General features: G+C 16.4%; 7 protein-coding genes across 7 annotated transcripts in view; 5 read left to right on the top strand and 2 right to left on the bottom strand.

The window, feature by feature from the left end:
* GRX1 (glutaredoxin 1, putative) overlaps window positions 1-410 on the top strand; it is a gene marked incomplete at both ends in the record, with an annotated part of 1,828 nt that extends 1,418 nt beyond the window's left edge. The window contains 3 exons of the mRNA XM_028671451.1: window positions 48-114; window positions 191-252; window positions 351-410. Coding sequence (XP_028528102.1) covers window positions 48-114; window positions 191-252; window positions 351-410 — 189 coding nt within the window. The remainder of the gene's footprint in view (window positions 1-47; window positions 115-190; window positions 253-350) is intronic.
* Window positions 411-1,285: 875 nt separating this feature from the next.
* Window positions 1,286-2,869, bottom strand: AHA1 (activator of Hsp90 ATPase, putative; the record flags this gene model as incomplete). Its single annotated transcript, XM_028671450.1, has 5 exons — window positions 1,286-1,875; window positions 2,034-2,184; window positions 2,296-2,439; window positions 2,547-2,664; window positions 2,832-2,869. 5 exons carry the CDS (start codon window positions 2,867-2,869, stop codon window positions 1,286-1,288), a joined length of 1,041 nt encoding a protein of 346 aa, XP_028528101.1.
* A 2,163-nt stretch (window positions 2,870-5,032) lies between these two features.
* On the top strand, window positions 5,033-8,602 carry PGAL8A_00005400 (conserved Plasmodium protein, unknown function; the record flags this gene model as incomplete). Its single annotated transcript, XM_028671449.1, has 2 exons — window positions 5,033-8,416; window positions 8,534-8,602. The coding sequence occupies 2 exons, from the start codon at window positions 5,033-5,035 to the stop codon at window positions 8,600-8,602; spliced, it is 3,453 nt and encodes a 1,150-aa protein (XP_028528100.1).
* Window positions 8,603-10,017: 1,415 nt separating this feature from the next.
* Window positions 10,018-10,428, top strand: PGAL8A_00005300 (conserved Plasmodium protein, unknown function; the record flags this gene model as incomplete). The annotated part of the gene is made up of 1 exon (XM_028671448.1): window positions 10,018-10,428. The coding sequence occupies one exon, from the start codon at window positions 10,018-10,020 to the stop codon at window positions 10,426-10,428; it is 411 nt and encodes a 136-aa protein (XP_028528099.1).
* Window positions 10,429-11,270: 842 nt separating this feature from the next.
* Window positions 11,271-11,744, top strand: PGAL8A_00005200 (conserved Plasmodium protein, unknown function; the record flags this gene model as incomplete). Its single annotated transcript, XM_028671447.1, has 1 exon — window positions 11,271-11,744. One exon carries the CDS (start codon window positions 11,271-11,273, stop codon window positions 11,742-11,744), a length of 474 nt encoding a protein of 157 aa, XP_028528098.1.
* A 352-nt stretch (window positions 11,745-12,096) lies between these two features.
* On the bottom strand, window positions 12,097-15,219 carry PGAL8A_00005100 (P-loop containing nucleoside triphosphate hydrolase, putative; the record flags this gene model as incomplete). Its single annotated transcript, XM_028671446.1, has 1 exon — window positions 12,097-15,219. The coding sequence occupies one exon, from the start codon at window positions 15,217-15,219 to the stop codon at window positions 12,097-12,099; it is 3,123 nt and encodes a 1,040-aa protein (XP_028528097.1).
* A 2,167-nt stretch (window positions 15,220-17,386) lies between these two features.
* PGAL8A_00005000 (ubiquitin-conjugating enzyme E2, putative) lies at window positions 17,387-18,362 on the top strand (the record flags this gene model as incomplete). Its single annotated transcript, XM_028671445.1, has 3 exons — window positions 17,387-17,395; window positions 17,739-18,008; window positions 18,213-18,362. The coding sequence occupies 3 exons, from the start codon at window positions 17,387-17,389 to the stop codon at window positions 18,360-18,362; spliced, it is 429 nt and encodes a 142-aa protein (XP_028528096.1).
* Between the last annotated feature and the right edge of the window lie 2,050 nt (window positions 18,363-20,412).

The following is a 20,412-nucleotide window of genomic DNA, read 5'->3' as shown; positions in this document are numbered from 1 at the left end:
AATTAAATTTTTTTTTTTTTTTTTTTTTTTTTTTTTTTTTTTTGTAGCATGTAGCGCAAATTGAAAAAGATCCAAAAGTAACAGAAATACAAGCATACTTAAAGGAGTTAACTGGTAGAATAATAAAAATATATTTATAAAAATCTGTTTCCATCCAAAACATACATATAAATTTTTTTTTTTTTTTAAGGAAAAAGTAGTGTACCAAGAATTTTCATAAATAAACAAGTTGTTGGTGGATGTGATGATTTGGTAAAAATAATTACACTAAAAACTAATAAAATAAATTTATAAATAAGATTAATGAAATTATAAAAAAAATATTTTTTTGAATTTTATTCTTTTTTTAGGTAAAAGAAAAAGAAGAAGGAAAACTCCTAGAGAGACTAAAAAATGCTGGTGTACTTTAATAAAGTAAGTAGTCTCTTAACAAAACAAGTATATAGGTTTTTATTTTCTGATTTTTATTTTTATTCATTTTTTCCCTTAATAACTAACAAGAATAACATTTTTTTTTTTTTTTTTTTTTGTCTTGCGTTTTATGTGTATTTTTGTGTATAAAAAATTAATAACACAGTATATTATTATAAACTAATTTTGGTTTTAAATGAGACAATTTTAATTATAACAAAAGTAAAAATAGAAAAAAAAAAAAAAAATTAGTTTAATTAAAAAATAAATATTTCACTTTGTTGTAATATATTTTAAAAAAATATATAACAATGTTTAAACACATAATTTTTATGATTTACTATATTATCAATGAAAATAAAAATATTTTTGCAAAACTAAAAATCGCATTTCATAAATGTTGTATGGAACAATTATACATGTATTAACTTTTTGTTTTTAGATATAGGAGAAAATAATTAAATATAAATGAAACACCTTAAATTTAATGAAAAATAATTAAATATATATTTTTTTTTTAAGAATTTTAAATTTTATTATTTTTTTTTTTTTTAATAAAAACAAAAATTAAGGAATATTTTTTTCTAATAGCACTGATATTATTATTATATCAAATATCTTCAAAACAATTATTAAAAAAAATTTATAGCAAATTATTAAAATTATTATTATTATCCACCAAAGTTTTTGATAAATTATAACCTTAACAACTATTTCTTTAATTATAAATTATTATCTACATTATTGAATATTTCTATTAAAATTCATGTAGTCTTGTTTTAAGAATAAATTTTTTCTTTGTTAAAAAAATGCAATAATATTTTTTTTTTTTTTTTTTTTTTTTTTTTTTTTTTTGAGATATGTATGAATACAATTATTTTTCCTTCATTTTTGAAATAAATAAATCAATTATTTTATTTATTTCATTAGGACCTTCAGATTTTACAACATCATTAATATTCTTATGTTCAGGTGTATTATTATCAAAAATAAAGCTATATTTATATTTGTTTTCGTCATCACAAGAAAAATCAGAAATTATTTCATTAATACTTATATGCCCTTTTGTTTCAATTTCAATTTCATTATTTTTATTTTTTTTATATGCTTTCCATTCACTATTTATTTTTAAATCATAAATTAAAATTTTTTTTTTTTTTCTTAAACTAGAAGATGCTTCACCTTCTACTTCTGAATAAAAAAATTGTAAAAAAATATTGTTACTTAATTCTATAGAAGAATTTTCTAATGTATTTTTTAATTCTTCTTTTGCCCATTTTGTTAAACATTTTTCTTCCCAATGATAATTATTAATATTCCATATAGATCCTTCTTTTTTTTCACAATTTATATCTTTGTTTAAATTTTCTATTAAATTTTCATTCTTCTTTTCATCCCTATTTAGTATTTCTATATTTTTCAACTTTTCTTCTTCTGCTTGTTTAATCATCAATTCTTTGCTAGCTAAAAATTGCAATAAAAAAAAAAAAAAAAAAAAAAAGAATAAACATATTTATATATTAAATGAATTTACATTAAAAATTATATATTTTATGAAAATTGTGTCAAGTAGGAATGTAAATATATAAATATATATATATATATATATTTCTTTCAATTACATTCATTTTTGTCATGCTTTAAAAGATCTTCAGGAAAATTTTTTAAAGTATCTTTAATCTTTTGTTTTCCTTCTTTCTTTAATATATCATATATTTTTCTTGATTTTTCATTATCAGAGTCCTTTTCTATATTTATTTCATAATCATTATCCTTTAAAAAAAAAACAAAAAAAAACAAAAATTATTACAACAATAAATTTATTTTAATTTTTTAATTTATTTTAATTTATATATATATATATATATATATATATATATATACTTCCAATGAGCAATTGGAAAAATCAAGTATTTCTATATTCCCACTATGTTCTTTACTATCTGTTTTCATCGATGATAACCAACGAAATTTAATAATATATTCAAAAGAACTAATCTGTTTTCCTTTTCTTATAGAAACACATGTCTGAAAAAAAAAATGAATTTTTTTTTTTTTTTTAATATGATTAAAAATAAAAAGTTTTATACTTTTTCATTTTATATATTGTTTTTTTCTTTTTTTCTAATAATTACATTTCCTGAAATGTCTATATTATCAAAATAAATAGTTAAATTATCCTTTTCAATTTTTAAATTAATTAATTTAGATTTTATATAAGATTCTCCCCATTTATTGTAATTTTTTTCTTCCCTAGAGTGTATCATAAAAAAAAAAAAAAAAAAAAAAACTTTTATTTTTCTTTGAGACAAAATTGTGTTTTTACTTTTTTTTTTTTAATCTAATTCTTCTTATTATTAATATTCTTAATCTTATTATTTTTTTATTTTTTTTTTTTTTAAGTTTTTTTTTTAAATTACCAATGCCAGCTATTTCTATTCCATACAGATCCCGCCATATTGTATTCGTTATTATAAATATGTATATATATGTATGTATCTTTTTTTTAATAATTATTTATTATTTATAGTTAAAAGTTTTTTAATATTATTAGTAAAGGTATTGAAAAAAATATAATTAAAAAAAGTTAAATTAATAAATATATAAATGTTAATAAAAAAAATGTTAAGTATAAATAAAAAGTTTAATTTTACTAATCTACGATTATAATAAATCTAAAGTAAAATTATGTAATTTTAAAAAAAAGTTCTACACAATAAATTATTTCATTAATTACTATATTAGGTCTCTTTTTTTTTAAATTAACCTAGTTTTTGAAAATAAAAAAAATAAAACAATAAAAAAATGTTAGCACAATTTATTTTTAATGATTTTTTATGTTAAAAAAAAAAAAAAAAAAAAAAAAATTTGAGAAAATCATAATTAAAAAATTATAAAAATTTAAAATGAAAATTAAAAATAAAGTAAAAATAATAAATGATACTTCTTAAATTTCAATAAAAAAAAAAAAAAAAAAAAAAAAAAAATAGAAACATGAATTTATCATAGAATATTGTGAAAAAACTATTGAAGTTTTAACTTCTTAAAATAACACCTTTTTAAGAACTTTATTCTTACCAATAACATTATAAATAAATAGAAATACAAAAATATTTTTTAAAAATAAAATATAAAACTACTAATAAGTTTGAATTTATATATGAAATAATGATTCTATATTTATTTTGTCTATAATTATTACATTTCGAAAAAAATGTAATTAAAGATTAACCTTTTAAAGAAACTATTTTATTTTACCATATTTTTTACATAAGCATTATATTTCTAGTTTAGCCTTATTTATAAAATTAATAAAAAAAAAAAAAAAATTTCAAACATATATAAGTATTAATTACAATTATATAAGAAAATTTCTCTTATATATTTAGATTGAATAAAAAAATAAATTTAGGAAAAAACTATACTAAAATAAAACATTACGTAAAATATATACCTTTAATCAATAAGAATTAATCTTTTAAACATTAAATTTTTTCTGGTATTTATTTTATCAATAAGTTGTATTAGATATATTATTATATATATATTTTCCTTTTTTTTTTTATTTTTATGTTGAAAATTTTAATTATATGGACACCTTTTTAAGATTATTTTTAAATATACATATATTTTATTAATTGCTTTTCTAAATATTTATTACATTTCTTTTTAAATTAACTTTTTTTAAGAATATCATTTTACTTTATTTTCAGTTTATATTCCTTCCTAAATAATCTGGTTTTTTCTTGTTAGTTTCTTTTATTTTATTTTTATTTATGTTTTTATTTATTATTTTTTTATTTTTTTTTTTTTTTTTTACTATTTTCAGATGGTTAATTTATTACCAAACATGCATAATTTTTTTTTTTTTTTTTTATGAATAAGAATTAAAAATTACAAGCTTAATTAAGAAATTTTATATTAAACCAAAATAAATATCATTAAACAAAAAGTAAGTTTATTTAAGTAATGTATTTTACTTATTTTATAATATTTTTAATATTTGAATATATGTAATTTTAATTTATATTTTAATTTTTTTTTTTTTTTTTTTTTTCATCATGTGTTTGTAATGTATTAAAATTTTTTTTTTATAATAATGAATTACTTTTTCTTCATTTACAAAACTGAAAATATATATAATTATTAAAATTTTTAAGATATATAATTTTTTTATATATTTTTCTTATATATATATATATACTTTTTTTTTCTTATTTTAAATTAAGATTATATATATATATATATATATAATTATAATAGTTAATATTTTAGTTGCTTTATTACGTTCCTTTTGAATAAATAGTTCTTTAAATAAAACATTTAATTATGAGAATATTTATAGAAAAAAAAAAATCATTTCAATCATATATTACCATGTTAAACAGAACTATAAAGAGGCTTATATTATGAGTATATAAAAGTTATTCCTTAAAATATCAAAGAAAATTATATATTAAATGTAAATTTATAAAAAAAAATTATAAAAATATTAGATTAAAATAAAGATTTAAATTTTAGAAAAAAAAAAAAAAAAAATAATAAATTATTTATTTAAAAAATTATATAGTAATTAAGCTGTAATAAAATAGGAATATATTATAAAAATTTTATTAACAATATGAATAATTTACATATATCTAAAGAAGATGAGAAAAATAATAAAACATTAACAAATAAAATAAACTTACATCCTGAAGAAAGTATGTCTACAAATTTTAAAAATCATATAAATGAAATAAACAATAAAAATGAAACTGACAATAATTCATCATTAATTGAAAAAAATAAAGAATTAAAATTTGAAGATATTAAAGATAATTTTGTTTTTGAACAGAATAATAGTTTTAGAAAAAATAATTATAATGATTATTTAGAAAATAAAGAAAAACCACTTAACACAATTCATCCAAATAATATTTGTCATGATTTAAAAAACACTCCTTTAAATAGGAGTGATTTAAATGATAAAAAATCTATTAATATAACCAATAATTTGAATATATTATATAATGAATCATATAGTAGTGTAAATAGTAATAATAAACTTCAAAATAAAAACGATATTGATATAAAAAACGTAGAAGATATTAATGGTAGTTATTTTAAGCATGATAGTTTATCTTATAGTAATGATAAAAATATATTAAATTACTCTAATAAAAATGATGAAATAATAATAACAAAAAATATAGAAAAACCAAATGAAAGTGATTCTTATAAAGATGAAGAACATTTACAAAAAAATCAAAGAGATTATTTAGAAATAAAATTAAATAATAAATTAGATGATGCTTTTTTTACGCATGATTTTAAACAAGGAAAAAATATAACGAAAAAAAATTATTCATTAGATTTAAATATGAAATATGATAATACTAACTATAAGAATACAAGTTTAAATAATAATAGTAAAAATATGTCATTCTATGATTGCAATTCTTTCTCTAAATTAGATGATAAAATTAATAATCAATTTTTGAAATGTGATTTACAGGAAACACAAAATTATCATATAAATAACGAAAAAAAAGTAAAAAGTCATAAAAATGTTGAAGATTATCAAAATATTCCAAGTAAAGAAGTATATAAGAATACTATGTCAAATGATAATGTAAATTTTGAAAAAAATGAAAATTTATTATTAAGTAATTTAAATGGATTAAACAGAAAAATAGAAGAAATTAGTAACACGACTTTTAATAATAGTTTAAACATTTCTAGCACTATTAACAACGACATTGATAAAACAGATAACAATAATAATAATTGTAGTAATATCGGTAATAGTTATAACAATTTTGATAACGATAACATTGATAGTAATAATAGAAATAATGATAATAGTAATAATAACGGTTGCATCAACAATTTAGTAATTAATGAAAATGATAACTGTAATATGGATTATAATTTTAATGAAAAAACAAATTTTAAAGATAAATATAAAATTTGCAACTCTAATATATTAAATGATAGAAAAAATTTAGATAAGTTGAATATAAAAGAAAATGATGAAAAAATGACATCATTAAGTTTAGAAAAAGATAGTTATAATTATTTTTATGATTCAAGTAATAATTCTTTAAATACAGAAATAAATAAATTTCGTTATGAAAAAAAAAATAATATTGTTGATGAAAACAAAGAAAACAACAAGGATAAAAATATTTTTAATAATGATTATAAAGGAAATTCAAGATTTAATAGTTTACATGAATATAATATAAATAACTCTTTTAAAAATAAACAAATCTTTTCTAATGATTTTAACAATTCAGATAGTAATATACAATATAATAAAAAAAATAATTACGAAGAGTTGAATGGCAATAATTATAGTAATAAAAGTATAATATCAGACGGTAGTAAAAATAATTCTGTTATAGAAGGAAATGGAATTAATATAATACCATTGGATAACAACTTGCTTAATGAAAATTATATAAATAAAAACAATATTGAAGAAAAACTTTGTGAAAATAATACTTCTGAAGCAAATAAGAAAGAGGATATATTAATAAGAAAAAAGGAAGATAACTTTGATAAAAAATGTATAAAAAATAATTCAATGAATAATTTAACATATTATAATGATGGAAATATTGATAATAATAAGATAGTTAACCATGAAGAAAATAGAGAATATGGAACAAATGAAAAAGTTAACGATAAAAAAATAAAGGAACTATCTAATGAAATATATAGTGAAGAATTTAAAAATAATAATACGTCTAATGAATGCAATATGAGGAATACAAATTTTATAAAATATGTAAATATAGAAGATAAAAAAAATATACTAAATATTTCACAAAATAAGGAAAATAACTCTTTTCATTTATATGAATTTAAGAATAACTGTATTAATAGGGATAATGAACAGAAAGACATAAAAGATAATAATAATATATTTTCAGAATTTAGAAAATCTTATGAATTAAATAATTTTAAAAATAATATAAATACCTCTGGTGATAAAAAGAATATTGATGATATAAATAAATATACATATATACAAAACTCTACAGAATTTAATCAAAAGGAAAATAGTGATAAAAATATAAGTAAAGATTCTAATAACATAATTTATAATTATAAAAATGAATTGAATTATACTAAATTCCATCATAAAAAGATAAACCATCCAAATAATATATATGAAATGGAAGATATGAAGAATCATACATATCAAATCTCTCATAAAAATGTTTATGATAATGAAATTAAGAGGAGAAACACAGAAAATTTACATGATAATTGCATAAATATAAAATATGATAAAGATTTAGAAGAAATGAATAAAAATAAATGCAAGTTAAATTATAATAAATTAAATGAAACCAATTTTTTAAATTGTAAAAAGAATAACGAGAAAAACTACTCAGAATTTTATAAAAATTGCAAAGATAGTGGAAATTATGAAGATTATAACTATATGAATAATTTAGATAAACATATTTTCAAAAATGACGTATCTCAAGTTAAGACAAATGAATATTATGATAATGAAGGAAAAATAAAAGAAAGATATATGGAAGAGAAAATGCAAAAAGAAGAAGAAAATTTTGATTATTATTATGAAAAAACATTAGAGTTTCTTAATGAAGAATTTTATAGTAATAACATAGATAATTTGAATGATAGAGATATCCTTGAAAAAACTCCTTTTTTTAAGTTGGTTAATTTTGAAAAAAAATTAGCTTCTGAACGTAAAAGAGTTTTAAATTATTACAATGAAGATAAAAAACAAATTTATTCAAATAACATAAATAAGGACAAACAATTTTCGCACATTTTCCATAATAATGAAAAGTATTATGATGCAAAAGAAATACTGGCTTACCTACTTCCATATCATACTTTTTATTTAGACAAAATTTGTATAGAACCATATAAAGAAGATGAAAATATTTCAAAAAAGTTAGAAAATGATATTAAAAAAATAGAAGAAGAAATTTATAAAATTAAGGATTCTTTTTATACTTTTACAAATCCATCAATAGTAACAAAAAAAAAAAAAAAAAAAAAAAAAAAAAATTATATTAAATATGAGATAAAATATTTTCTTTTAAAAATTTTCAATGAATTTACATTTTATTTTTATTTGATGTTGTTATAGGCATGGAGTTTTAACAAAATGATTAATAGAATAACTAATCAACTTAATAAAAAAAGAAGAATAAAATAAAGAATTTTTTTTTAAAAAAGATAAAAGTAATCAAAAATTTAAAACCTAATTTATTCCGCATAACAATATATATACACAAACATATATATTTGTAATTTTTATATGTATGTTCTTACTCTTTATACTTGAAAAAAATGTTTAAATGAATTTTAGTAGATTTGTGTTATTACCCCATGTAATAATAAAAATATATATTTCCCTATGGCATTATATATACATCTGTTAATATAAAGGAAAAAATATTTTTGAATATATTTTTATTTTTAGAAATTTTTTGAAAATTTCATACTATTTGTTTTCCACCTTAATAAAAGAAAAAATATTTTAAATTTTTGAAAAAATAAAAAAAAAAAAGAAATATAAATTTTGTCAAAATATAAAAAATAAAATTGTTTTTAACAACATAAGTTTAAATAATCTTTAGTAAAAAATAAATATTTTAATTTTTTCTAGTAATGATAAAAGAATATCAATAAAATATATTATTCTGTTTTATTTTTTTATACAATTATCTTAATTTTCTATCATTTTTCTTGAATAATATTAGTATTTCCATATATTTCTAATTTTATTTTTATATTATTTTATTAAGAGATTTTGTTAAATATATGAAAAAAAAAAAAAATTATAAATTTTATTTTTTTAAAATTTTTATTATTCGCCGATTATTTTTGTATTTATTATCCATTATATATGTAAATTTTTTTTATATGCCTATTTGAGCATGTGTTCATATAAACTTTGTTCAAACTTTTTTTAAGTTTTTCTATAATACACGCGAATTCAAAAACATAAACATTTATAAAATTTAATTAAAAAGAGAAAATAGTAAAAATATGTATCTTAACAATTTTTCAATTTTTTTTTTTTTGTTGTGTGCTAGATTTTAATAATTTATATTAAAAAAAATTTCATAAAAATATATAAAAAATTTATTATTCTAAAGGAATTTTAATTAAAAATTACATATGAAATAAAAATTATAAAAGAACATATATATATATATAGAAGGTTCTTACTTTATTTTCTCCTTTTATTTTATTTATTTTTTTTTTTTTAGTTTTAATTTTAACAAAATTTTTTAAATTTATAAATGCATAACTATCATAAACGTGCATATTTAATGTAATATTCGTATATTTATTTTTTTATTTTTTCTATGAAATTTTATGTTCATAAAATCCAAAAAAAAAAAAAAAAAAAAAAAAAAAAAATTATTTTTTTCTTTTTATAAAACATATTCGATGTGATTTTTATTATGAATAAAAAAAATAAATAAAAAAAAATTAATATTTTTTTAAGAGAAATATATAATGAAAAATAATATTCTAATCCTTAAATGAGTTTAATTCCTATAATATATATATATTTATATATGTTTTAAAATTTTTTAAAATCTTTTTATTGAATTAATAATGGCTATAACAATATTGAAGGAACAAAATTTTTATAATATAAAAAATAAAATAATAAGATTTAAGAAAAATTACATATGTTATCAAAGAAATATAATTAGAGATAATGTAGTTAAAAAAGCAACACCCAAATTTGAGCAAAAACCATTAGGAAAGTATCCAATACCACCTGAAGCAGAAATGACATGGAAAAATAGACATACAGCATATGGTGGTTATATTCAACAAACCATATCTCCTTTTCAACAAAAAATTATGTATCCATTTTGGCATATGGCTATGGCTAGATGGTGGGCTAAATTTTCTTCTTATCTATGGTGGTGGATATGGCCATTTGCATTAACAAATTTAATTTTATATAAGATGTTTTATGATGCAAAAAAACAAGTGAAAAATAAACATTGGTATTAATATAAAGTTATTTAAATGATATTTTTTTTTATTGTTTCTCTTTTTTACCAACTAATAATTATGTACTTAATAATTTTTTAATATTAATGGATATTTATTGATATGAAAATATTTTGTTAAAAAGCTTTTTGTATTTATTTTATATATATAATATATATATATAATATGTATATATATATATGTATATATTCAAATGCACTCTTTTTTACGTTTACTTATTTATTTTAATAAAAATGTGAATTTTTCCTTTTTTTAAAATATGTATAATTATATTATTATGAATAAAAATTAGCACATTAATAATTTTTGTTCTTACTATATTTGTTTATATATATTTAACCATTTTTTTTTTTTTCTTTTTCATTTTTTTTTTTTTTTTTATGTTTATAAATATATTCTGAGATTAATTATTTAACATTTATAATCATATATATAATAGTTTTTTTTAAAAATTATAAGTATAGAAAGGTATATTTCTAAAATTTTAATGCACAAAGCTATCAATGTAAAACTCAAATAAATGAAATATGTGAAATCAAATAAAAGAAAAAAAAAAAAAAAAAAAATCAAAAAGAATTAAAGTTTAAAAAATATAGGGAAAATATAAAAAACCGTTTATATACTCATAATAATTTATAAAATAAACTTATATTTATTTTAAGAAAAATTATTTATTTCTAATATAACTTTTTTATTACCTTTAATTGCATATATTGCTTTTTTTCTTTAAATAATAAAATAATTTATAAATTTATATATTTACATAAATATTTTTAAGAAAACTAAAAAAAAGAAAAAAAATTATAAAAAAAAATGGAAACTGAAAATAATATAAAACAACAATGAACATATATAGTAATAAAATTTTAAAAAATATGATATTAAAGATTAAGGGGATTTTACCATATAAAAATATTAATAAATTAGAGTGTAAAAAAAGAAATGAAAAAAGTTTTAGTGATCATTATGGAGAAAAAAACAATGAATTTTTATCTTCGAAAATGGAAGGAAAAAAAAAAAATATATTTTTACAAAAACAACTATTAGACTCTAATGATTATTTCTTTAAAAAAAGAAAAATATTTTATATAGACAATAGTATCTTTTTTATTTCTGGTGGATTAATTTCTTTATATAGTGTATTTGTATATGACTTTTTTACAAATAGACAAATGCAAATTTTTTCTAATTTTTTTTTTTTATTGTTTCATATTACTAGACAAAGTGTTAATATTTTAGCTTGTATAGTTCACGTATTATTTATTTTTTTTCAAATTTGCGTTTTATATATTAAATCAAATATTCAAATAAAATAAAAATATATAAAAAAAAATATATAAAAAAAAATTATTTGTCCTCTTTTTTTTTTTTTTTTTTTTATTAAACTATACTTAATTTTAAAATAATATGTTTATTAAGATTTAAAAAATTAAAAAAAATCTTCCTAATTAACTTTGGAAAAAATTATTGTAAATATAATTATATATATATATATATTTATATATATTATTAAAGATAAATAATTTATGAATTAAAAATAAAAAGAAAGTTAATAAAAATGTGATTAAAATGAAATATAAATAAAATAAAATTGCTGATATAAGAATTTTATGGAAATGAAAAATAAAAATGTAATAAAAATTAAAAAATAATTCATGATGGTTTCCTTTATATATTTTTTTCTTTTAATTCTTCTTCTATTTTTACTTTTTCAGTTTCTTCTATAACATCTAAATCTTGTTCATCAACATTATATTTATGCGCATTTTTTAATAAATATTCTGCAATATGTAAGCATGGATTCTTAGGTTTTGTTTTACAAATATATATTAATGCATCAGTTAATATTGGTAAAATGTTTTTAATTAAATAAAACCTCAAAGGAACCGATTGATTATGAATATACTTTTGTTGGTGTTCAAGTAATAATTGCTGTCTTTTTTTTTCTGCTTTTATCAATTCCTCATTTCTATTCATTTCATTAATTACTATATCTCCTTCAATTTTTTTTACACTTTCTTTTTCATCTACCAAGTATAATTCTCTTTGTTCTAATTTTTTTTTCAAAATTTCATCTGTTGATGGCAAAAAATTATAAAATTTTTTATTTTTTTCAATATAAATAAAAATGTTTGTTAAAATATCTTCTAACAATGAATCTTCACTTATATTTACATTAAACACTTCTATCTCTTTTTCTATAAAATAATCTTCAATAGTTTTTTTTTCATCATTTTCAAAATAATCATTTCTACAATTTTCATTTGTATATTTTTTGAATCTCCTTTCAAATCCATTTTCATCATTGTGTCCTTTTATGATTTCCTCTTCAGGTAAGTTCATCATTCTTTTTCTACATAATTCTTCTTTAGCCTTTAATATAACGATAAATTCAGGCATTATCAAATTATTTGTGTATTTAATAACCTTTTCTTTTTTTTTCTTTTTTTTTGATATTATTGTATCTCTATTAGTGCCATTTTTTTTTAAAGAATCATCAGAATTAGAAAGAGAATTATTGTTATTTGACTTATTAGTACTTATTTCGCTTTTATTACTTTCGTTTTCTTCTTTTGTTTCATCTTCATATGACTCTTCACCTTTTTCTTCATCTTTAACTTCCTCGTCTTCATCTTTTTTTTCATCTGTTTCATCTTCTTCCGCTTCTCCTTCCGTTTCTTCTTCCTCTTCCTCTTCTTCTTCCGTTTCTTCTTCTTCTTTCTCTTCATCTTCAACTTCATCATTTTTTTCCATTTCTTCATTTTCTTCTTCATCTTTTTCATTTTCACTATTTTTATTTTTCTTTTTTTTTTCTTTCTTATATTTGTGATTTTCTTTATTCAGATTTATATTGCTTCCAGTAATTTTTTTTATTTGTTCATCATTTGTACAATAATTTTCAAAAAAATATTTTGCTTCATCATAGTTTCTAGGGAAAAAGTCTAAAACGAATCCTCTAAATTTGCATTCATTATTTTCTAACTTTTTATAAAAAATAGACGAAAGATCATCTAATTTTAACTTTATTTTTTTAACATTTTTTTTTTTTTCATTTTCTAGTTCATTTAAGTATTTTTTATAATAATCAGGAAAACTATAATTATTATTTTTATATTCATCAATCAATGAGTTAGTTGAACATAGTGTTAAATTATAATGTTCACATATTTTTTTAGCTATAAATGATTTTCCGCTTCCAGGGGGACCCAAAATTAAAATTTTTAAAACTTTGAGATTTCTGTGTTCACAAAATTCTCTAGATAGAATAGAAATATTTTTTGAAAAACCATCAGAACAGTGAAATTTAATTAAATATTTTTTTTTTTTTTTTTTACGTATATGATTATTTTTTTCTTCCTTTTTTTTTTCTTCCTCTTCTTCATCTTCATCTTCATCTTCCTTGTCTTTTTCTCCTTTTTCTTCATCTTCTTCTTCTTCTTCATCTTCTTCATCATCTTCTTCCTTTTCTTCCTCTTCATCTTCCTCCTCTTCTTCCTCTTCGTCTTCATCCTCCTCCTTCTTCTTCTTCTTCTTTTTCTTCTTCTTTTCCTTTTTCTTCTTCTCCTCATCTTCTTCTTCTTCTTCATCTTCTTTTTCTTCATCTTCTTCTTCTTCTTGATCTTCTTTTTCTTCATCTTCTTCTTCTTCTTCATCTTCTTTTTCTTCATCATCTTCCTCTTCATCTTCATCTTCTTTTTCTTCATCATCCTCATTTTCTTTTATTTCATCCGTCTCACTTTTATTATTTTCATCATCATTAGAACTGCTTCTTTTTTTTTTTTTGGAATTTTTCTTTTTTTTTTCATTATTATAATAAAAATTTGTGCATGAAAATCTTAAATTAACACATAAATATTCAGCATTCTCTAAAAATAAACAATCATTAGATGGAACATTTATAAAATTATTATTACCTGAAATATGATTTGCTACAGTTTCTATAAGCTTTTTTTGTGTAATAAATTCATTATCAACAGCTATTAAATACTTTTTTGTTGATTCACTTAAATATAATTCTTTTATATATTCACATAAACCTTTTATATGAATTACAGGAATGTAATTATTTCCTTTATCGATAATATGATTATCTTTACTTAACCAAGCATTTTTAAAGATAGAAAAAAATATATTTTCACCATTTCCATATAATAATCCTGATGCTACTACATATGTATTTAAATTTTTAATAGAATTTAAAGATAGTATAAGAGTTTCAACACTTTTATACTCTTCAAAGTAATTAGATGACATTCTTTTGAAATAATCCGACTCACTAAATACTTGTGGAATACATATATATTTTGATTCATTGTCTTCATCATTTGTGTTATTTTTTTCATATAATGAATTTTTATTTTCAAGATTTTTATTTTCTATTAATTCTTCATTATTTCCGCTATTATTTTTTATTTCTTCAATTTTTTTTTTTATAAATTTTCTTTTTGTTTTATTCCATGTCATTATAGAGGAAATCAAAATAAAAGTAACTTTTTTATTTAATTTTTCATATTTTAATTTTCTTATAATATATTCTATTTCTTCTATATTAGTATTATGTAAATCATAAATAATCAGATCACATTTTAAAATATTTTTGATTATATTGTCTTTAGGTATTTTTGATATTATTTTTTTTACATTGTCATAAATATATATTATAGAATTTTCTTCTTTCTCATTTTCTGAAAGAGTTCCATATATTTCAGTTTTTTTTTTTCCTATTTCATCGAATGTTTCGCATAAACAACTACCACTATATGTGTTTACATTATTAATAAATATTCTCATATTTTTCTCTTTTTTTTTACTTATTTCGTTTATTTTTTGTTTTTTTTACTCTTTAAATTATTTTTTTAAATATTATGTAAAAAAAAGAAAAGAAAAAAAATTCTTAATTTATAGAAATCCCTATGTAATAGTAAGAATAATAATAATAATAAAATAAGTGTTTAATTATAATTATAATTTTTAAAAAAATATCGTCATACGTTTTAATTTTTTATTAGACACGATTTTTTTATATATATTTTAATTGAAAATTCTCCACATATACATTAGAAAATAAAACATTAGAAAAATAAATAAATACTTAAATAATTATATAAATTAAAATAAAATAATTTTATTTTATTCTTATTACCATTAAATGAGTAAATTGAAATAATATAATTACTACTTTTATTCCCATATTATTGTCATTTCTTAATTTCATTTATATTTTTTTTTTTTTTTTTAACGCTTATTTAGGTGAATATTAATATAAAGGAGGTGCATTAATTTATGAATCCATTTTTAATTTATTGTTTTCTTCTTTTTTTTTTTTTATGATAAAATTTTTGTATTTCATTAATAATGATAAAAAAAAAAAAAAAAAAAAAAAAAAAAACCTTATTACATCTAAAAAAATATATAAGTTAATATATTTAAAAGAATAAAAAAAAAATTATTAAATACTTAAATATGCATTGTGATTACAAAAAAAAAATTTATATTGAAAAAAATGAAAAATATATTAAAGAGAAATAAGGAAGTGAAATATTTTTAAGTTAAAAAATCAATGTAGACAACTTATTTAATAATTGGAGTTTATAATAAGAATAATTATATTTTTCCTCAACACATTTATTAACCTTATATAATAAAATTATAAGAATAACCCTTTTTAAAAATATTTATATAATAATATTATATAAGTCTATTTTCTTGTTACTATTAATAAAACAAATGTAATGGAAGAAAAATTACTTGTAATTATGAGTCTTTTTTTTACATATGAATTAATTATATGTAAATAATGTAATAATTTTTCTTATATATTTATATAAGATATTTTATAAAAATTAGTAATAAAGAAAAGGATAATATATTATTTTTGTTATCATTTATTAAATATAATAATAATTTCTTTTAACAATTTATTTTATCTTTTGTATCAATCTCCTTTATTTTAAATATAGGTTTATGATTATTAACTTTTTTTTTTTTTTATTTTATTTACACCTAAGTATATTTTATATATGAATCTACAAATTTATAAAAAAAAAAAAAAAAAAAAAAATTAAAATAGAATAAGGATTTATTGATTTATAACAATATAATAATTAAATTAAAAAAGAAATGATGTAATTTTAAAACTTTAAAATGAGAATAATATCTTTAGTACAATTAAATTGATATTTTTTTTACTACATTTCAGTACAAATGATAAACTTTTGTATTTGTTAAAATAAAAGTATGCAAAGATAAAACAAAAAAAAAAAAAAAAGGAAAGAAAAAGGAACATAAAATATATAACATACAATATGTAAAAAATAATATAACAAATGATTGATGTGTATTATTCATATTTAATCAAGCATAATAATTAGTATGTAAAAAATAACTCTTTAAAAAAAAAACTTCATTTAATTATTTCACATATCTCTTAAGTTTTTTTTTCCACTTTTTACATCTTATTCTACAATTAATAAAATCTATGGTTTATTATTTACATAAAAAAAAAAAAAAAAAAAGTTAATAAACTTGATAAAGTTTAACATAGTTAAAGTAAGAAAGAATTATTTCTCATTATATTTATTAATATAAGTAATATTTACAGTTATTAAAATAGTATTTTCTATATTTTTTTTTTTTTTTTTTTTTTTTTTGGAAATCAAAAAAGATATAAAAAATAATAAAATTTATTATTTATTGGATTTATTTAAAAAAAAAAAAAAAAAAAAAAAAAAAAAATTGAATTTTTTTAATAAATTACAACTAAAAAAATTCTTATACAATAATTAAATTTAAAAAAATATATTACTCTTTAGATGGGATAAAAAAAAATATATTTTTTATTATAATTTGTTTGTTTCCCAAAATTGCTTAATTTTTTTTATATAAAAGAAGTCCTTTAATTTTGTACTTATTGGTACTTATCTTTTTATACTCAAAAATAACTTTCGTATATAAAAATATGAGTGAGGTAAACACACAAAAAATTAATAAAATTAGTATACAAAAATTAAAAGTTATTTTATTATTCTTTTTTTTTTTTTTTTTAAAAATGTTATATGCTTAATTATAATTTTTTAAAATAAGAAATAATTAAGGATTATAAACATTAGAATATATTAACATATATAAATGAGTACTTATATATATATATGTATTAAGTATCTTTTTTAATAAGTTCTTAATGATCAATATTAAAAAAAAGAAAAAGAGAAAAGATTAATAAAAATATAATATAATATAATATATATTTTTTTTTTTTTTTGATTATTTTAAAATTATTTATTTATTTTATATATATATATATTATTTAGGTAATTGTTCCAAGAAGTTTTCGTTTATTAGATGAATTAGAAAGAGGACAAAAAGGAAATGTAAGTGAGGGTGTATCATTTGGTTTAGAAAATGCTGATGATATAACACTTTCAAATTGGTCATGTACCATTTTTGGACAACCTGGAACTGTATTTGAAAATAGAATTTACTCTTTAACTATTTTTTGTGATGATAATTATCCTGATGCACCACCAACCGTGAAATTTGATACAAAAATTGAAATGACATGTGTAGATAACAACGGAAGGGTTATATACTTAAATAATTTATAATTATACATTTTTTGAATTATTTAACTTTTCATATATTATAAATATTAATAAATTTCTAATATTTTTTTTAAAAAAAAACATTATTCTACATAATATTGTAAAAAGAAGTTATCAAAAAAAAAAAAAAAAACACATATATATATGAACATTTTTTAATTTATTTTTTTTTTTATTTTGCAGGTTATTAAAAATAATTTACCTATATTAAAAAATTGGAATCGTAATTACACTATAGAAACAATTTTAATTTCTTTAAGACAAGAAATGTTATCAAGTGCAAATAAAAGACTACCACAACCAAATGAGGGAGAAATGTATCCGCATTATTAATTATATAAAAATAAAAAAATAAAAAAATTAAATGTAATAACCATATAGATAAATATAAAAAAAGATTTTAATTTTTATAATAAAATGTGTTACTATACTTTCCATATATTTTTTCATTATTTTTTCTTTTTTATTTTAAATTTATATTCATTTATATTCAAAAATGTTTTTTAGGTTTTAAATAATGGAATAATATTTTTTGAAATGGAAATTTTCAATTATATAAAATATATAATATTAATTTTTTTTTTTTTTTTTTTTTTTTTTCTTAAATAATATACCATTTATTAAATAAAAACATTTTTATATTTAAGAAAAATTTTACATATTATAATTATTCAATCAAAAAATTTAATAGATTTAACTAATGAAACCTAAATATGCATTAGTAAATTTGGAATTATATGTTACTATATTTTCATTTTTTTTTTTTTTTTTTTTTAATTTTATTATTTACTTGAGAAAAATTTTTAATTAAAAATATATATATATATACCTAATTACATAAAAAAAAAAAAAAAGTAGTAAAAAATTTTAAATTATTTTAAATATTCTTATAAAATTAAAAATATATGAAAAAAAAGAGATTATATTTTTATATATTATATAAATATATTAAAAAAAAAGACAGAAAAATAAATAGTATCAAAATATAATTACAAAAATAACTTCTAAAATAATGACAACCATACATTATAATTTTCCTTTTTTAACTATTCATAAACATTCTAACTAATACTTAAGGAGAATAGTAGTATTCCTTTATATTTAAGAATAAGTAATATATATTATATAAGTTGCTTAAAACAATACATGTATTTTTTGAAAATTCTGGTGTATGTTTATTTTAATTTAAAAAACATATTTTTTTCACTTAAACATTATTTGTAGGACTTTTAATTTCATCTTATTTTTTGATATATTTTATGAATTCAATACATTATAAAATTAATGTTTTATAAAAATAAAAAAATAAATATACAGATACAATATTAAGTATAATTATAAATGTTACTAAACAAAATAAATAGAAAAGAAATTTTATTCTTTTATTAAATACAACCTAAAACATTATTGCAACATTAAAGTTATGCTAAAATTTTTTAAAATTATTTTTAATAAAATAAGGAAAATATATAAATATCTAGAAAAAGAAAATTTCTTTTATTTTTATTTTATTATTTTATACAGACAAATTAATATTAATGAAATAATTTGATATTATCCACCAATATGAATAATTTTATCTTTAAAGCCATTTTTTTTTTTTTTTTTTTTTTTTTTTAGAAAAAAATAATAATTTACTAATAATAATTATTTTTTTTTTTTGTAACCATTATAAATTTTCTTTCTTAAATAACCAACATAACTTATGTTTGTGTAAAAGACAAATTTTTTAATAAATTCTACTAATAATATCATTAATAGAAGAAGAAATTGTTATATTATTTATTGTAATGATTTAAAATAATTACCTTAATTTTATTATAATTTTTAATAACTTCATTCAAATTTTTCTGTGTGAATTTCATTAAAATTGTAATTTTTACTGTCTTTTAAAAAGTGATAATTTCTAAAAAAAAAAGTTATTTTAATACTTACTAAAAATTTTACTTAATGTTTTGTTAAGGATAAACTATGTTATGTAATTAACCACTATTTTAAATAAGTTATAAAGTTTTTAAAATATTAGTAATAATAACAAAATTTTTTTACTTTTTTAAAAAATATATACATATATATATATGTATACTTTTATTAAAAAATAATATGAATTTTTTTTTCTTTTTTTTATTCACGTACATTTTAATATATATCATATATATTTAAAAAAAAAAAAAAAAAAGAAAAGAAAAGAAAAGAAAATTCTTTATGATAATTAAAATTTTAATTATTTTTTAATATATTGAGTTATGACTAAACATAATTACAAGCTTTTATAAAAATTTTCAGATTTCCAAAAGAAGGTAAAAATATAAATTATTGACTTTAATTAACTTTATAAAGTGCAAATAAAAAATTATGTATAATAAATAATAAATTATACTTA

This window comes from Plasmodium gallinaceum (assembly GCF_900005855.1).
Source record: "Plasmodium gallinaceum strain 8A genome assembly, contig: PGAL8A_v1_10, whole genome shotgun sequence".
NCBI classification, from domain to species: Eukaryota; Apicomplexa; class Aconoidasida; order Haemosporida; family Plasmodiidae; genus Plasmodium; species Plasmodium gallinaceum.
This window is presented reverse-complemented; position numbering and strand designations above follow the sequence as displayed.